This window comes from Saccostrea cucullata, unplaced genomic scaffold (assembly GCF_032062105.1).
Source record: "Saccostrea cucullata isolate Sc308-1 unplaced genomic scaffold, CSIRO_AGI_Scuc_v1 ctg2564, whole genome shotgun sequence".
NCBI classification, from domain to species: Eukaryota; Metazoa; Mollusca; class Bivalvia; order Ostreida; family Ostreidae; genus Saccostrea; species Saccostrea cuccullata.
This window is the reverse complement of record NW_026920725.1, coordinates 124,860-144,376: the sequence shown is the minus strand read 5'-3', so window position 1 is coordinate 144,376 and position 19,517 is coordinate 124,860. Positions and strand designations below refer to the sequence as shown.

General features: G+C 34.9%; 1 protein-coding gene across 1 annotated transcript; it reads right to left on the bottom strand.

The window, feature by feature from the left end:
- Positions 1 to 11,821: 11,821 nt before the first annotated feature.
- Positions 11,822 to 18,462, bottom strand: LOC134256375 (macro domain-containing protein lmo2759-like). The gene is made up of 5 exons (XM_062739022.1): positions 18,456 to 18,462; positions 18,167 to 18,318; positions 13,671 to 13,898; positions 12,015 to 12,227; positions 11,822 to 11,893 (listed from the first exon to the last, which is right to left on the bottom strand). Exons 1-5 carry the CDS (start codon positions 18,460 to 18,462, stop codon positions 11,822 to 11,824), a joined length of 672 nt encoding a protein of 223 aa, XP_062595006.1.
- Positions 18,463 to 19,517: the final 1,055 nt, after the last annotated feature.

The following is a 19,517-nucleotide window of genomic DNA, read 5'->3' as shown; positions in this document are numbered from 1 at the left end:
TTTTAAAGTTACACGTAGTTAAAAATAGCAATATTTCGTGTAATATTTAATTTAAAAAAATCATTAGTTTATGAATGTTAATCCCATTAGTATACATAGTCTTTCAATATACAATTTAGTTCAGAAAATTGTTTATCTTTATTTGCTTTTTGCTAACAACAATTCGCAATATTAGTATTTGGGAAATGGTGAGAGTTTAACGCATGATGAACGCACTTTTTAATGCTAATTTAGTTATGCACAACATTAATAACTTATAATATCCAATTTGAAAAACGGGTTTGTTTTTTCAAAATAAAAGGTTTAGTAATCTTTGTGTCATTGTTAATCAAACAGTTCAAGAACGAACCACACAATACATAGTTTTGTTAAATAGAGGATTGAAAGGGTGGGGTGTGATCTCCCCTTTTTGGGATGTTTCAATTTGCTAATGAAATCTTGTTTCATGGCAGATTTAGAGATGATGGTTTCATCATTTTCAATAGTTCTGAGACAGAAATTCTCCATTTCTTTGAAATTGGCAATCAGTGTAATCCGCACTTAAAATTCACCTTTGGAATCTCTGTTGATTCAGTAAACTTTTTAGACACAAAAGTTTATAAAGGAAGAAAATTTCAAGAATCAAACAAACTTGATATCAAATCTTACATCTAACCAACAAACAATTTACAATATCTACACAGAGTAAGTTCTCACAAACAAGCAGTATTCAAACTTTCGTTAAAGGTAAATGCAAATGGCATGTGAGAAACACTAGTCAAAGAGAAGCTTATCTGATAAAGTAATAGATCCTATTATCACATAAATAATTGGAACAGAAAGAAAGGAGATCCTAAATAAAAGCAACGGCCAATTGAGACTCCACAATAAATATGTTATGGTTACAAAATATGATCCGAGAGTCAACGGACTAAAAACGCATTAAAAATACTGGAAAGAAACATGATGCAAAGAAATATTTTTCTCGGAACCAATTAAAGCTTATAGCAAAGACAAAAGCAAAGGCGATTATGATATAATTTTTAGATCATGTTTACCACAAGAATACACTGCTTAGGTGGACCCCTGATGAGGCAGGTCTTAGAGCAAGTACCCGTTACAAGAACTGCCGAACATTCTTTACTATCTTAAAAATAAACTAATGAATAATTATATTTCCAACAGAAAGGAATGCCTGGATTAGACGTTTGGTTCAGAGTGTAAAGCCCTAATAAATTTCATGGACAAGTTTGGCTGATTGATATCTTTATTTTCACACCAGATTTCCAGGATTTTTGTTTTATTCCTTATTCATAGTTTTATAATTATTAACTCACCTGAGCCAAAGGCTCAAGTGAGCTTTTCTGATCACATTTTGTCCGTCGTCCGCCCGTCCGTCTGTCCGTCCGTCTGAAAACTTTTAACATTTTCGACTTCTTCTCAAGAACCACTGGGCCGATTATGATAAAACTTGTTACAAAGTATTCTTGGGTAAAGGGAAATTTATATTGTTAAAATGAAGGGGCCATGTCCCCTCCAAAGGGGAGATAATCAAGAAAAGACAAAAATATGGTTGGGTCATTAAAAAATCTTCTTTTCAAGAAGCACTGGGCCAATAGAGCTGAAACTTATGTGAAAGCATCCTGGCGTAGTGAAGATTCTCAATTGTTCAAATCATGACCCCCGGGCGTAGGGCGGGGCCACAATGGGTAATCAATGTTTTACATAGAAATATATAATTATTTTTTAAAATCTTCTTCTCAAGAACCACTGGGCCAATAAAGCTGAAACTTAGGTGGAAGTATTCTGGGGTAGTGTAGATTCTAAATTGTTCAAATCATGACCCATTGGGTAAGGGCGAGGCCAAAATGGGGAATCAATGTTTTAAATAGAAATATATAGAAAAAATCTTTGAAAATCTTCTTCTCAAGAACAACGGGGCCAATAAAGCTGAAAATTATGTGGAAGCATCCTGGGGTAGAGAAGATTCTACTTTGTTCAAATCATGACCCCTATGAGAAGGGTGGGACCACAATTGGGAATCAATGTTTTATTACATAGAAATATATAGAGAAAAATCTTTGAAAATCTTCTTTTTCAAGAACCACTAGGCCAATAAAGCTGAATCTTATGTAGAAGCATCCTGGGGTAGTTTAAATTCTAAATTGTTCACATCATGACCCCCAAGGGTAGGGCAGGGCCACAATGGACAATCAATGTTTTAAATAGAAATATATAGAAAAAAATCTTTGCAAATCTTCTCAAGAAACACCGGGCCAGAAAAGCTGAAACTTTTGTGGAAGCATCCTGGGGTAGAGAAGATTCTACTTTGTTCAAATCATGACCCCTATGAGAAGGGTGGGACCACAATTGGGAATCAATGTTTTATTACATAGAAATATATAGAGAAAAATCTTTGAAAATCTTCTTTTTCAAGAACCACTAGGCCAATAAAGCTGAATCTTATGTAGAAGCATCCTGGGGTAGTTTAAATTCTAAATTGTTCACATCATGACCCCCAAGGGTAGGGCAGGGCCACAATGGACAATCAATGTTTTAAATAGAAATATATAGAAAAAAATCTTTGCAAATCTTCTCAAGAAACACCGGGCCAGAAAAGCTGAAACTTTTGTGGAAGCATCCTGGGGTAGTGTAGATCGATTTGAAATTGTTTAAATTATGATCTCTGGGATAGGGTGGAGTCACAATATGTATTACAAGGGGAAAATCTGGTAAAGAACAGAATGGCCAAAGCTTCTCAGGTGAGCGATGTGGCCCATGGGCCTCTTATTTATGGAGGTTATGGATTTTAGAAAGTATTGTCAAATAACTAATTTGCCATGCTTGAAGATAACTGAAATCGTGCTCAGATTAAAATATTCAAATATACATGGGATGATAGGTTTATTTCTATTACTCTTGAAAAGGGAAAACATTGAAACTGAAATATAAGTATAGGGATACTAATAAATCCCGTAAAACAACCTCCAAGTTCAAATAATGTTCAAACTCTGAGGTGGGTTCAATATTCAACAGGTCAATTTTCAACTTGTTGATGTCATCAGGAATAAGACAAGAAAATTATCAAGTTGTTGAAAAATGACCCCGGGTATAAATTCAACGAATTTTGGTCTAAATTTTCAACGGAGATAAAAACACCCCTGGTTCAATATTCAACGTAGAAAATGACCCCCGGTTCAATTTTCAACTTGGGACAATATTCAACGTTACACCGGTAAAGAAAGTAAGATTTTCCCCGGCATTTTAGTACAATACTTATAATTAAAAGCTACGAAACCCTGAAAACCAAAAATATTGTTAATTATTTTTTTTTTAGAAATTTTGATTTCTATTAAGAGGAATAAAAAGCAACTTCCTGTAGTGGAAAACGGAAAACAAGATAGAAAACGCAAAACCTGATAAACGGAAAACACGATACGATAGGATACACGCACGATACGATAGGATACACGCACGATAGAACACGATAGAATTGTAGAGAATAACGATGCGGGTATTTGTTGTTGAATTCCCCCCCTCCGGCACTTACAATTTGCTCTCTACACCAATGTAATCAATACGCACTTAATTCAGTTGTATTCTTAGAATATAATATTAACAAAAATATCTCTGATTTTAAAGTTACACGTAGTTAAAAATAGCAATATTTCGTGTAATATTTAATTTAAAAAAATCATTAGTTTATGAATGTTAATCCTATTAGTATACATAGTCTTTCAATATACAATTTAGTTCAGAAAATTGTTTATCTTTATTTGCTTTTTGCTAACAACAATTCGCAATATTAGTATTTGGGAAATGGTGAGAGTTTAACGCATGATGAACGCACTTTTTAATGCTAATTTAGTTATGCACAACATTAATAACTTATAATATCCAATTTGAAAAACGGATTTGTTTTTTCAAAATAAAAGGTTTAGTAATCTTTGTGTCATTGTTAATCAAACAGTTCAAGAACGAACCACACAATACATAGTTTTGTTAAATAGAGGATTGAAAGGGTGGGGTGTGATCTCCCCTTTTTGGGATGTTTCAATTTGCTAATGAAATCTTGTTTCATGGCAGATTTAGAGATGATGGTTTCATCATTTTCAATAGTTCTGAGACAGAAATTCTCCATTTCTTTGAAATTGGCAATCAGTGTCATCCGCACTTAAAATTCACCTTTGGAATCTCTGTTGATTCAGTAAACTTTTTAGACACAAAAGTTTATAAAGGAAGAAAATTTCAAGAATCAAACAAACTTGATATCAAATCTTACATCTAACCAACAAACAATTTACAATATCTACACAGAGTAAGTTCTCACAAACTAGCAGTATTCAAACTTTCGTTAAAGGTAAATGCAAATGGCATGTGAGAAACACTAGTCAAAGAGAAGCTTATCTGATAAAGTAATAGATCCTATTATCACATAAATAATTGGAACAGAAAGAAAGGAGATCCTAAATAAAAGCAACGGCCAATTGAGACTCCACAATAAATATGTTATGGTTACAAAATATGATCCGAGAGTCAACGGACTAAAAACGCATTAAAAATACTGGAAAGAAACATGATGCAAAGAAATATTTTTCTCGGAACCAATTAAAGCTTATAGCAAAGACAAAAGCAAAGGCGATTATGATATAATTTTTAGATCATGTTTACCACAAGAATACACTGCTTAGGTGGACCCCTGATGAGGCAGGTCTTAGAGCAAGTACCCGTTACAAGAACTGCCGAACATTCTTTACTATCTTAAAAATAAACTAATGAATAATTATATTTCCAACAGAAAGGAATGCCTGGATTAGACGTTTGGTTCAGAGTGTAAAGCCCTAATAAATTTCATGGACAAGTTTGGCTGATTGATATCTTTATTTTCACACCAGATTTCCAGGATTTTTGTTTTATTCCTTATTCATAGTTTTATAATTATTAACTCACCTGAGCCAAAGGCTCAAGTGAGCTTTTCTGATCACATTTTGTCCGTCGTCCGCCCGTCCGTCTGTCCGTCCGTCTGAAAACTTTTAACATTTTCGACTTCTTCTCAAGAACCACTGGGCCGATTATGATAAAACTTGTTACAAAGTATTCTTGGGTAAAGGGAAATTTATATTGTTAAAATGAAGGGGCCATGTCCCCTCCAAAGGGGAGATAATCAAGAAAAGACAAAAATATGGTTGGGTCATTAAAAAATCTTCTTTTCAAGAAGCACTGGGCCAATAGAGCTGAAACTTATGTGAAAGCATCCTGGCGTAGTGAAGATTCTCAATTGTTCAAATCATGACCCCCGGGCGTAGGGCGGGGCCACAATGGGGAATCAATGTTTTACATAGAAATATATATATTTTTTTTTAAATCTTCTTCTCAAGAACCACTGGGCCAATAAAGCTGAAACTTAGGTGGAAGTATTCTGGGGTAGTGTAGATTCTAAATTGTAAAAATCATGACCCCCGGGGGAAGGGCGGGGCCAAAATGGGGAATCAATGTTTTAAATAGAAATATATAGAAAAAATCTTTGAAAATCTTCTTCTCAAGAACCTCTTGTCGAGAAAAGATGATTCTTATGTGGAAGCATCCTGGGGTAGTAGAGAATGAGAAGGGTTTGGGAATCAATGTTTTGTTACATAGAAATATATAGTCTTTGAAAATCTTCTTTTTCAAGAACCACTAGGCATAAAGAATCCCCTGGGGTAGGTTCAGAAGGGTGGGACCACAATTGTTTTAAATAGAAATATATAGAAAAAAATCTTTGAAATCTTCTCAATGTTTTATTACATAGAAATATATAGAGAAAATATCTTTGAAAATCTTCTTTTTCAAGAACCACTAGGCCAATAAAGCTGAATCTTATGTAGAAGCATCCTGGGGTAGTTTAAATTCTAAATTGTTCACATCATGACCCCCAAGGGTAGGGCAGGGCCACAATGGACAATCAATGTTTTAAATAGAAATATATAGAAAAAAATCTTTGCAAATCTTCTCAAGAAACACCGGGCCAGAAAAGCTGAAACTTTTGTGGAAGCATCCTGGGGTAGTGTAGATCGATTTGAAATTGTTTAAATTATGATCTCTGGGATAGGGTGGGGTCACAATATGTATTACAAGGGGGAAATCTGGTAAAGAACAGAATGGCCAAAGCTTCTCAGGTGAGCGATGTGGCCCATGGGCCTCTTATTTATGGAGGTTATGGATTTTAGAAAGTATTGTCAAATAACTAACTTGCCATGCTTGAAGATAACTGAAATCGTGCTCAGATTAAAATATTCAAATATACATGGGATGATAGGTTTATTTCTATTACTCTTGAAAAGGGAAAACATTGAAGCTGAAATATAAGTATAGGGATACTAATAAATCCCGTAAAACAACCTCCAAGTTCAAATAATGTTTAAACTCTGAGGTGGGTTCAATATTCAACAGGTCAATTTTCAACTTGTTGATGTCATCAGGAATAAGACAAGAAAATTATCAAGTTGTTGAAAAATGACCCCGGGTATAAATTCAACGAATTTTAGTCTAAATTTTCAACGGAGATAAAAACACCCCTGGTTCAATATTCAACGTAGAAAATGACCCCCGGTTCAATTTTCAACTTGGGACAATATTCAACGTTACACCGGTAAAGAAAGTAAGATTTTCCCCGGCATTTTAGTACAATACTTATAATTAAAAGCTACGAAACCCTGAAAACCAAAAATATTGTTAATTTTTTTTTTAGAAATTTTGATTTCTATTAAGAGGAATAAAAAGCAACTTCCTGTAGTGGAAAAAAAATCATTCAACTGTTAAATAATCAATAATGCAAAGTAAAAGTTGTCCTAGCTTTTTTGGTACATAGTTATAACCCGTATATAATTTTCAACTTAAAATTAGGGTGTTGCGTTTCTATTGACGGTGAGTATACAATCTTTATTAGGAGATTTGAAAAATAGCAGCGTTCGATACGGCACACTTTTCCTTGGCTATTGACATTCTTTTAAAAAAATAATCGAACAGTTTAATGAATTTATCTTTAAAAGTTTAAGAATTAAGAGGTTGACATAAAGTGAAGTCGCCAGTTAGAGGTCATGTCAGACTGCTTTACTGTTATTTGGATATTTTATGCAATATATGTACTGACAGAACAATATATGAGCCATCCATAAGACTTAGTCTTTTTTATTTGCATAATAGGTACTACGAAAGGAACAATGCTTAAGGTATTCAATGTATAAGGACCATATATTGTACCTTATAAATTAATGATCCGATGTTTTAAATCATGGTAACATTTTGAACATGTTATCTAATAAAAATGCTCCACCAAAGGAATCTACAAAATTTTGATTTTTATCCAGTTAATTGCATCTTGATTTTTACATTGAAGTCTATGGGCAGCGAATGTGTTCATCAGATATTGTATAAAATAAAATGAATTTCTAACAAATCTCTTAGTGAAAATATGAATAAACTCCTTCTTTATTGGACTTTTACGAGAAGCACTGACTTCTACAGTTGACGTTTACTTGGGCATTTAAACTTTTATCATGTACGGAAGTACAGAATTGATAATGCATAAGAAAACCTTTCTAGTGGTCATAGGTTTGGTGTTAGGGACACTAACTTGTGAAGTCCGGGAGCAGAGGGTAGGGTCGTTGTCGTTTTCTTCAAGGACAACTTATATGTGCATTGAAATAACCCGTTATTCTCGTTTAATTAAGTGTTGAGCTAAATATTTATATCGCAAAGGAGCTACCGTACATAGCCCTAGTGTAAAAGTAAGCGTCAACTTTAAAAGTCAGCGCTCCTCGTAAAAGTCCATTAATCTATAAAATAAAATAATTTATTATCAAACCAAAAGTATTTTCAATATAAAACTACAAATTTCACAAGGCAGTAAAAAATTAATTATTTAAACAAGAGGCCCAGGGGCAACATCGCTCACTTGAGCTACTAGTTAGATAAAATCAAAGTCAGTTTAGTATTGAAAAGGTAAAATATATAAAAGTTCAAGAAAGGAAGGAGGGGGAGGGGTATTTTATCAAACTTAAATCTACTCTTCTTACGAATGCTTTTGAATTGATATAACACATAAACCTTTTGTTGTTTATTGTTATGATCAACTTTAAATGCCATTTTTAAATTGATGATCAATGATTTTTCCAATGTATTCCCATGTAAAACTCTAATACCCCATTTTGGCCCCACTCTAACCCTGGAGGTCATGATTTGAACAAACTTGAATCTACACTATTCGAGGATGCTTCCATATAGCTATGACCATTTACAACTTTGCTGTTCTTAAGAAGAAGAATCTTAAAGAAATTTTCGATGTTACCATACTTTGATCACCCATAATGGCTCCACCCTAGCTCCAGGGGTCATGATTGAACAAACTAACTTGAATCTTCTCTATCAGAGGATGCTTCCATGTACTGTAACTACGAAGATCCCTGGCTATGCTGTTCTTTAGATTTTTAAAGATTTTATCTATGTATTCCTATATTAAACTTATATCCCCCTTTGTGTCCCCTACCCCAGAGGGTATAATTTGAACAAACTTGAATATACACTACATGAGGATGTTTCCCAATACGTTTGATCTTTCCTGTACCAGTGGTACTTGAGAAGAAGATTTATCCTATGTATTGCTATGTAAAACTTTGATACCCCATTGTGGGCCCACCCTACCCTACCCCCGGGGATCAAGATTTGAACAGACTTGAATCTAAACTACATGAAGACACTTCCCCATGGATTCCATCTTTTCTGAACGCAGTGGTATTTGAGAGGAGACATTTTAAAAAATTTTCCTATGTATACCTGTATGAAACTTTGATACCCCATTGTGGCCCCACCATATCCCCGGGGAACAAACTTGAATCTTCACTACCTGAGGATGTGTTCACATGAGTTTCATATTTTCTGGCCCACTGGTTTTTCTTGAAAAGAAGATTTTTAAAAGATACCAAAACAAGATGCCCAGGGGCCACAGCGCTCACCTGAGCACATCGGGCTTGAATTTACCCCCCCCCCCCCTTCCAGGCGTTCATCATTTGAACAAACTAGAATCTACACTACCTGAGGATGATTCCATATACATATATATCACTAATCATAGCTTTGAAGTACTTGAAAAGAAGATTTTGAAAAGTTTACCTCTATATCCCTTTGTAAAACTTGGGTTGGCCATTTTGGCCCCACCCTAGCCCTAGGGATCATGATTTGAACAAACTTGAATCTGCACTACCTGAGGATGATTCCACATGAGTTTCATCTTTCCTGGCCCAGTGGTTCTTGAGAAGGATTTTTAAAGATTTTTTTCTATATATTCCTATGTAAAACTTGGGTCGGCCAGTTTAGTCCCACCCTTGCCCCGGGGGTCATGATTTGAACAAACTTGAATCTACACTACTTGAGGATGATTCCACATGAGTTTCATCTTTCCTGGCCCAGTGGTTCTTGAGAAGACGATTTTTAAAAGATTTTTCCTAAATATTCCTATGTAAAACTTGGGTTGGCCATTTTGGCCCCACCCTTGCCCCAGGGGTCATGATTCGAACAAATTTGAATCTGAACTACCTGAGGATGATTACAGATGAGTTTCATCTTTTCTGGCCCTGTGGTTCTGGAGAAGAAGATTTTTCCTATATATTTCTATGAAAAAATTGGGTCGGCCATTTTGGCCCCACCCTACACCCTGGGGTCATGATTTGAACAAACTTGAATCTACACTACCTGAAGATGCTTCCACATGAGTTTGATCTTTCCTGGCTCAGCGGTTCTGGAGAAGAAGATTTTTCCTATATATTCCTATCTAAAACTTGGGTCGGCCATTTTGGCCCCATCCTTGCCCCAGGGGTCATGATTTGAACAAATTTGAATCTACACTACCTGAGGATGCTTCCACATATTTCCTGGCTCAGTGGTTCTTGAGAAGAAAATTTTTAAAGATTTTTCCTATGTATTCTTATGTAAAACTTGGGTCGGCCATTTTGGCCCCACCCTTACCCCGGGGGTCATGATTTCTATCGTCAACTTCCCTTACTTATGCAGCAATATACATTCATCACCTGCATACTGAGTATTTATATCTCAGTTGATTCGATATGCAAGAGCATGCTCTACGTATGAACAATTTCTTAAACGAGGTAAATTATTGACAAGCAAGATGATGAAACAAGAATATCAGCGGTCTCATTTCGTAAATTCTATGGTCGATACAATGACCTTGTCAGCAAATACAATTTATCATTGAATGAAATGTTGACTGACGTTTTTCATACCAATTGTTAGTCCATTATTTATACACTGAATTGACCACGGATTTTTTCCGTTATATCCTGATTATGACAACGAGCACACGGCGGGTGTGACCGGTCAGTAGGGGATGCTCACTCCTCCATGGCACCTGATCCCACCTCTGATGTTTCGGGGGTCCGTGTTTGCTCTGCTCTTGTTTTGTGTATTTGTTTAATGGACGTTGAGATTGAATACTGTTCGTTATTTCCATATCCTTCTTAAAAAACTTGAATTTACACTACCTGAGGATGCTTCAACATGAGTTTCATCTTTCCTGGCCCAGCGGTTCTGGAGAAGAAGATTTTTTAAAAATGCCATTGATTTTTAACAAATTCATGATTATCTCCCCTTGGAAAAGGGCGTGGCCCTTCATTTGAACAAACATGAATCCCCAAAGATACTTTGTGCCAAGTTTTGTTGAAATTGGCCCAGTGGTTCTTGAGAAGAAGATGAAAAAGTGAAAATATTACGCCGACAACGACGACGACAACGACAGAGGACGGACAAATTTTGATCAGAAAAGCTCACTTGAGCCTTCGGCTCAGGTGAGCTAAAAATATCACTTATTCATAATTGGTCCCGTGGGGATCCGGGTTAGAATAAATCAACAGTACCCCCTTGCTTTTCGTAAAAGGCGACAAAATGGGGCGGTCCTTCTGATGAGACCGTATAAACCGAGGCCCTGTGTCACAGCAGGTGTGGCAGCGGGTGTGGCACAATAAAGATCCCTCCCTACTCAAAGGCCGTAAGTGCCGAGCAGAGGCCTAAATTTGCAGCCCTTCGCCGGCAATGGTGACGTCTCCATATCAGTGAAATATTCTGGAGAGGGACGTTAAACAGTAAACAATCAATCTTATTCATAATTGTCTCCCCTGGGAAGAGGGCCTGGCCCTTATTTAGATCCCCATACCCAAGGATACTTTGTAGCATGTTTGATTGAAATTGGCCAAGTGGTTCTTGTGAAGAAGATGAAAATGTGAAAAGTTTACGAAACGACAACAACGACGACAACGCTAACAACAACAACGACGACAGACAACGGACAAATTTTGAAAAAAAAATGAAAATTTTACATGTATTAGTTGACTTTTGCGAAGACACTTACTTTTACAGTTGACGGCTTACTTGGACATTTAAACCTGAGTCATGTACGGAGGTACGGGATTGAAATGATACAAAAAGACATTTATTGAGGTGAAAGTTGTTACATTCACATCGTTGCTTTGAAATAATTAATCAAACAAAAGATATAATTGGGGGTATAATGAAATTTATTTAGATACTTTTCTCACGAGAATTATTGTATGCTTTTATTTTCAACAATTTAAGAAATGAAATAAAGAAGAAGACACATTTCGGTAGGAAAATTAGGAGGAGTTAGTCAAGACTTGAATGGAGGGTTTTGAATGTAGAAATGTTGCTGTTTCCTTCCTAGACAACATAAATTGATTTTTGAAATAGCCCGTTATTACCGTTTTGTTAAAAGTTAAGATCAATATTTCTTTTCACAAAAGAGCGCCCAGGCGTAAAAGTAAGCCATCAAACGTAAAAGTCAGTGTCTTCGCAAAAGTCCACTTATACCTGAATTTTGAGTTGAAATTTCCTTCGCTTTGTTAACGAATGCCTGTAAAACAAACAAAACACATACCGGTTTTAAATGTAATTATAATAAATAATAAATCTTCCAACTCTTGAAATTTATCATAATGACAAAGTATTGTAGACTTATACACAGTGGCTGATACCGTGTAAACTTGATTTTTGAAGATGGAGAACACCACTTGGCTGAGATTGGGGTTGGTTTTCCCTTTACTGAACTCCTCCACCGCGGTGAACATCAGGTCTGCCAGGATACTGGGAGGGTACCCAATGGGGGAACCCAGATCTGGTACAGCAATGGAGCTGAAGCTCTTTTTATTGGCCCTCTCAAGGCAGTTCTTTACTGAATCAGTTATACTCTGAAAAGGTTTTAAAATATATTTAAAGTCTTAACCGAATGAAATTATAAATTTTAGGCTTATTAATCATGTTAATATTTAACAGTTTTCTTTCACAAACTTGAACCTTAAAATTAAGATCACTTAGATCGATATCATTGGCATAACAAAAGCAAAAGGCGATGCACTAATCATAAAGGCAAGAAGTTATTTTTATGCCCCTGTAAAAGAAGTTTCAGGGGTATATACCGGTAGTTTTGTTGTGTCCGTACGTCTGTCTAGCTGTCTCTCTGTCTGCTTTTCTGTTTGTCCGCAAAAATTTAGTGGGGCTTTGACTTTCATATTTCACATGTGTATTTCGTGTGATAAGACTTTTCTTCAGGTACCACCATACTTGAACTTTTGACCTTGACGTTGGAGTTTGACCCACTTTACCACAAAAATTCCACACTTTACTTTGGGCAAATCTTTTGAACAGTAAATACATGTATCAGGGCTTTTATACCTCACAGATGTATTCTTTGTGGTAAAACCTTTCATTGAGGACCAACAACTTTGACCTTTTGACCTTGACCTTGAAGATTTCCGTACTTGTGAAAAAACTTTAACCTTGGCCATAACTTTTGAACAATAAAGGCTAGGGCTTTCATACTTCGAATATGTAATCCTTGTGAAAAAGACCTTTCATTAGAGACCATGACTTTTGAGTTTGACCTACTTAATAAATACAACCTTGGCCATATTTTTAAAGGCTTTGAACCAGGGCGTTAATACTTACCCAATTAATCCCTGTTACAAGATCTTTCATTTGAGATCAAGAACATTGACTCTTTAACCTTGACCTTGGAGTTCGACCTATTTAAACACAAAAAATACAAACTTTTACTTTGGCTATATCTTTTGAACAGTAGATACCAGGACTCATACTTCATATATGTATTCTTTGTGGCAAGACCTTTCATACTTCAGATATGTGATCCTTGTGATAAGTTCTTTCATTGGATATCAAAAACTTTGGCCGTTTGACCTTGGAGTTTGACCTACTTTTTTACAAACTTCAACCTTGGCCATAACCTTTGATGGTAAGGGCCAGCACTTTGAATCTTTCATACTTCCCATTTGTAATCTTTGAGACAAGGCATTTTGACTTTGAACCGGACTTTATCCTTCCTTTGAAAATGGTAACCTTGGTCATTACCTTTGAACAGGTGGTGCTAGGGTTTTTCTATTTCACAGTTGTATTTTATGAAAAAGCTTTACTTTAGGTACCAACATATTTGATCTGCATTTGAGAAAGCTTTACCTTCGTTATGTTGCCATACAGGGGCATCAGTTTTTCACAAACATTTTTTTAATGAGTTATGAAACCTATGTTTAGATTTGCTCAGGGCAAAATTAAAAAAAAATTGGAAATATAATTAGGTAAATAACTTTGAACCACAAAAGAGCATCCATTAATAATACCTTGTTCTGACTGCCATCCTGTTGACTCTTAGGAAGGGTCACATGGTACACTCTCTGGCATTTGGAATTAAAGCCCCCTGTGTCTGCGATGTCTCCTATTTTAAGTCCATTCGGATATCTCTTCTTGCAGTCAGCTTCCAAAGCTGCTCCAGCAGCATTACTTAATTTCTTACTAGGAACTATACTCATGTCAAAGTTAGAGGGTACTCCATTCACATAAACATCAACCTGTGTAGTAAATTACGGATTTACTTTTATGTTAACGTGAAAAGATTGAACGACGCAAAACAATTGAGTATTCCAAGTTTGAATAGCACTTTTGCTGTCTATTTTAAATCTATGGAATAGCTAGTGCATTTAATCGGTCAATCATTTCTTTTTTTTTTTTTTGAGATGTAGTTTACATATAATTTATTGAATGATTAACTATGTCGTAATTTTTATACATTCAAGAAATGCATCCCGAACCAAGTGCCAAGAATATGATTATCCTAGCAAATTTCTGGTTTAGTTTAAACATATTTTATTTTAATTTCTAATTATAAAGGGATTTGGCACAAGTTCTAAAAACTTATGACACCTTTTTCCTACATATAAAAACATATAAATTACAAAAATTCAATTAGGTCACAGTTACATATTTACATTTAAAGTATTCAATATGTGCAAAATTTACAAATCAATGCATTTTAAATGCATGTATAAATGAATAAAATATAAAAACAGTAATTTTAACATGCGAATATGCCATAATGTTTGATAAGTGTTTGAACAATAGAAAAACGACGTTCGTTCTCCACATGCACAGCACTCATTGAATCTACCCCCATAATAAAACATCTATATCTAAATTATGAATTTTTATCAAATACTAAAAAATTATCAAAAAATTCCTTTCTAGCTTCCTTATTTTCTGGACATACAAAAAATAATGGTACGTATCTTCTTTTTTGCAACAAGAACATAAGGGGCTTGAAATTAAATTGCATCTATAAGGGTCATTATTCAATGCACAATTATATCGAAGTTTGGTTTGAAGAACATTTAGTCGTCTGTTACCATAATCAAAATATGATGGCGGGACCGATTTTTTTATTACTTATTTTAGAATTAAAATTTGACATCAAACGTACATTTCTTTTTTTTAAGTGGTAATGAATTCCATTCATTGACTACAGTAGGAATATATGATGACTTATAGATCTTTAATATTTTGGAATATCATAATTCTCAGAGTTTCTTGTTCAATACCTAGATGCATTACGTCGCAAATCTGGAAGTATATCCATTGATAATCTGGTACTAAATTCTTATGCATTTTATAAAAAATGTATGTAATCTTCATGTTTGTCTTCTACAACTAAGTACCGGTCACGGTAGCCTAGTGGTAGAGCGTTCGCTTCGTGATCGGGATGCCCGGGTTCGATTCTCGATCGCGGCGCCGCGTCATACCTAAGACGTAAACAAAGGTAGTGACTGTTCCTTCGCCAAGCGCTCGGCACTAGAAGTGAAAGTCACGGGTCTTTCGGGTATGACCTTAAAAACGTAGGTCCCGTGTCACGGTAGGCGTTGGCACGATGAAGAACCCTCACTGCTCAATGGCCCTGAGTGCCGAGTATAGGTCTAAATTTGAAGCCCTTTACCGGCATCGGTGACGTCCCCATATGAGTGAAAAAATCTCAAGAGGGACGTTAAACAATATACAATCAATCAATCTACAACTAAGTAGTTCCCACTCGGTTTCAAAGTATAGTGAATCTGTAGAGGCTATTGTTGTTAAACCTGTGACTATTCGTGCAGTAAAGTTGCAGTTTTTTTCTAGTTTATCATTGTCATTGTTTTGACAGCTGCACCACACTACAGAGGCGTATTCAAATTGCGGTCATATAAATGATGTTTACATGAAAGAGAGAGTTTTCGGTTCATTTTTAATTTATTTTAAATTTTGATTTCTTTAGAAGTGCCAATTTTTTGTAGGCACTAGCCGGTAAATGTTCAATATGTGATGACCAACTAGCGTCATGTGAAAATCATACTCCAAGATGTTTGTGCTCATTGACAAAGTCCAGTTGGGATTTTTGAAAGAGAAGCTTTGGATATTGAATATTTTTCTTTGTGCTGAAAATTATTGCTTGATTTTTAGGGGGTTGAATTTCATAATCATTTCTGTGGCCATCAACTCGACATTTAGATATATCGACGACGTATTGTTAATTAATGATGGTAATTTCCATTCCTACGTCGACACGATATATCCTGGTGTGAGTTTTTGATTGACAATGTCTATGTGGTTTTTGGAGACCAGGTATTCCAACAATCTATTGGAATTCCCATGGGTACTAAATGCGCTCCGTTATTAGCAGACTTTTTTTTATATTCATATGAAGCAGAATTTATGTAAAATCTTATGCGTGAAAAGAAGAAAACACTTGCTGTGACCTTCAACTCAACATTTAGATATATCGACGACGTATTGTCAATTAACAATGGTAATTTCCATTCCTATGTCGATACGATATATCCTGGTGAGCTTGAAATAAAAGATACCACAGAGTCTGACACTTCTGTTTCATACTTGGATATTTTACTTGAAAAAGACGCTATTGGTAATCTAACAACCAAACTATATGATAAACATGATGAATTTAACTTTTCTATCGTCAACTTCCCTTACTTATACAGCAATATACCTTCATCACCTGCATACGCAGTTGATTCGATACTCAAGAGCACGCTCTTCGTATGAACAATTTCTGAAACGATGTAAATTATTGACAAGCAAGTTGATGAATCAAGAATATCAGCAGTCTCGTCTAAAGTCATCATTTCGTAAGTTCTATGTTCGATACAATGACCTTGTCAGCAAATACAATTTATCATTGAGGCAAATGCTGACTGACGTTTTTCATACCAATTGTTAGTCCATTATTTATACAATGAATTGACAACGGATTTTTTCTGTTATTTCCTGATCATGACAGAGAGCACACGGCGGATGTGACCGCTCGGCAGGGGATGCTCACTCCTCCATGGCACCTGATCACACCTCTGTTGTTTCGGGGGTCCGTATTTGCGCTGCTCTTATTTTGTATTGTTTTATGGACTTTGAGATTGAATACTGTTCGTTATCTCCATATCCTTCTTCTTATCTCCATATTCTTCTTCTTTGACCAAAAGTCTAGTTCATTACGATCTCTGTTAAGGTTTCTTTCAATAAATTTCATATTTTGAGATGAATGCTGCAAAGAATTTTCATCTGTAAATAGTCTACATAAAGTAATCATATTGTCAGCGACATCATTCACATTGATTAAAAACAAAATTGGCATTAAAACTGAGCCCTGGGGAACACCAGCATACAAAGGTTTCGGTGACGATAACGAATTACAATACAAAATTCTTTGATTTCTACATTCTAAATAGCTTTCTATTAATTTATGCAATTTTCCATTCATCCCATATGTTTTAATTTAAACAAGAGACCTTTATGCCAGGCACGATCAAATGTTTTGATAGTTCACAAAATACCATACAAAAAAATTTCCCATCATCTAGGGATTTACCAATATTATCACATATTTCAATTTACCGATATACAGTTGAGTGATCAGGTAGGAAAGAAGCCTGATATTTTTAAAAGAGATTATTTCTATCAGCTTGCATCCAAAATCCTTTAAGGGGGCCGACTATAGTTTTATTGTGTGAAAACTACAATAGCGAAACTCTTCATTTTTATACCATATATAACTTACATTAACTTCAGTGTACATGCAAAGTTTGGGGGAAATCTACCGTCCAGGTATTTTTAAGGGACCGTCTCAAAATACAGGTACATTTACTTTAGAATTATATAGGGAAATGTCAATTTTTATCACTTTAAAACAAATTATACAAATACTACAATAGACATTTTGTTCAAACTTTACTATTTGATGAGTAATACTATATTATACAATATATGTAAGAAACACAAAATTCTACCGTCTTGTTACCAGAGGGGGCATTTCAAAATGCAAAAAATTAGCAAATTTTACTATTTTTATAGAGTATTACAAAATATGACGTACACAATGGATTCAAAGGAAAACATAAAAAAATGTTGGAGATATTCTCAAATTTTTATGTTTTAAATTTCAAGAGCGTATGTTTATTACTTTTTTTAAATAATATCTTTATTATCCCTTTCTTTAAGAGCTACAGATTATCATAACGTCAAAAACACACTGAACGACGTCAACCTACCTATCAATTGCAAAATCGGCTAAAAATCAGTTATATCAAATTTTAATTACATTTTTATACCTATAATTTTTTGATTTTGTTTAATTTTAATAATTAAGCAAAAAAAAGTTGCATTAAAACAGTAAATACGCTTCATTTTACTACGATGCGCGAAATATTGCGCAATGGAAACTATAGTCGGCCCCCTTAATTAAACCATAAATCTGCACTGCAGGATCAAATTATTCATTTTTAAAAGGAAAAAATCGTCTGACCTGTTCATCAGTGAGTTGTCCCTTTACAACTGTTACACTGACCCCTCCAATCTTGACCCACTGTCGAGGACCCCCACCGCCTGTTTTGGGGGGTGGGGCTGCAGGTGGTACCAAATTAAGATTTGACGGTGCATGTTGTAAGGGAACATTTACTGTCAACAAGAAAAATAAAATGTTTCGTTTGATTTTAAAGTTAATCTTTCTACAAGTAACCAGACAATAAACCAGACAATAATTTTAATAGATCACTTTGATTAAGGCTTGAATATGTTCAAGAGCTACTCCTGACCACACATGACTGATAAACATTTTAAAAATTCCACTCCTGACTGTTTGTGTGATCTTTTGGGTATATGTCATTTTAATTTAAAAGCATTTTGTGTTTTTTTTTTTTTTGAAAATCTATTTTATCTATTACAATGACTGATTATGTGTCTCTTTATGTATCATATTACAGTAAATGTATTATATTCAGCGTGTGCAATATTTGGCTTAAATTGGATTTTGAAGAAGTTAGGCGTAATTTTCTTCTTTAAATGTATATGTTCAAGACATTAAGCGGTGTAATTGAATTAGCGGAGGTTGTTTGCCGCCAAAATAGGTAAAAAGAATACATCGCTAAATGTAATACGTTTACAGAATATTCTTTCAAATGGGTTTTTTGAGAGACTGAATACCTTTGCAAATCTTGATCAAAGGACTATAAGATTCTGCATTTACAAGTTTGATTATTATCAACATATAATTAAAGACAACTCTAGGAATAGCTGCAAAACTCTAACATTATGATTTCATATATGTCATAATCAAAGTTGATTTTCTTACCTGTATATTTGTTTTGTTTTCTATTTTATTAGTATTGCCCTGTGTTGACCCTTATTTGTATTTAGGTTTATCCTGCAAGGAGCCCCATTGTGACGCTCAGATGATTAAAATATTTTGTTAGTTGTTATATAAAGGGATGTCTTGGGTAGCTCACGTTTTCCTTGACCAGTGAAAGAAGTTTCACATGTCCATGGAGGGTTAGGTAGTTTTATTCGTGGTAACTGAATCTCCAATCAGGGTAAGTGTAATTTACTTTATTATATTGAAAGGTAATGCAGTATTATATTACTTGAGCATTATCTATTTTTGTCCACGAGAGAAAGTGTTTGAATTGTATATGGGAATTTGTTACCACGCGTTCATGCCGCAAGTATAAGCGTAAAGTAATATTAGTTTAGTACTCAGAGTGTAACGTTATATTGTACATTATTGTGTTTTGCCGTACGAAGCGGTGTGATACATATTAGTCAAAATTGTATGTTTGAACAATTATATGTGTAAACATTTATGATGTTGCACAAGGCAG

Excerpts from the sequence above, each read along its gene's own strand:
- LOC134256375 (XM_062739022.1), bottom strand. Across the intron at positions 13,899-18,166 it reads GACAACTCACTGATGAACAG|GTTGATGTTTATGTGAATGG; the intron begins GTCAGACGATTT and ends TTTACTACACAG. Across the intron at positions 12,228-13,670 it reads AGGATGGCAGTCAGAACAAG|AGTATAACTGATTCAGTAAA; the intron begins GTATTATTAATG and ends AAACCTTTTCAG.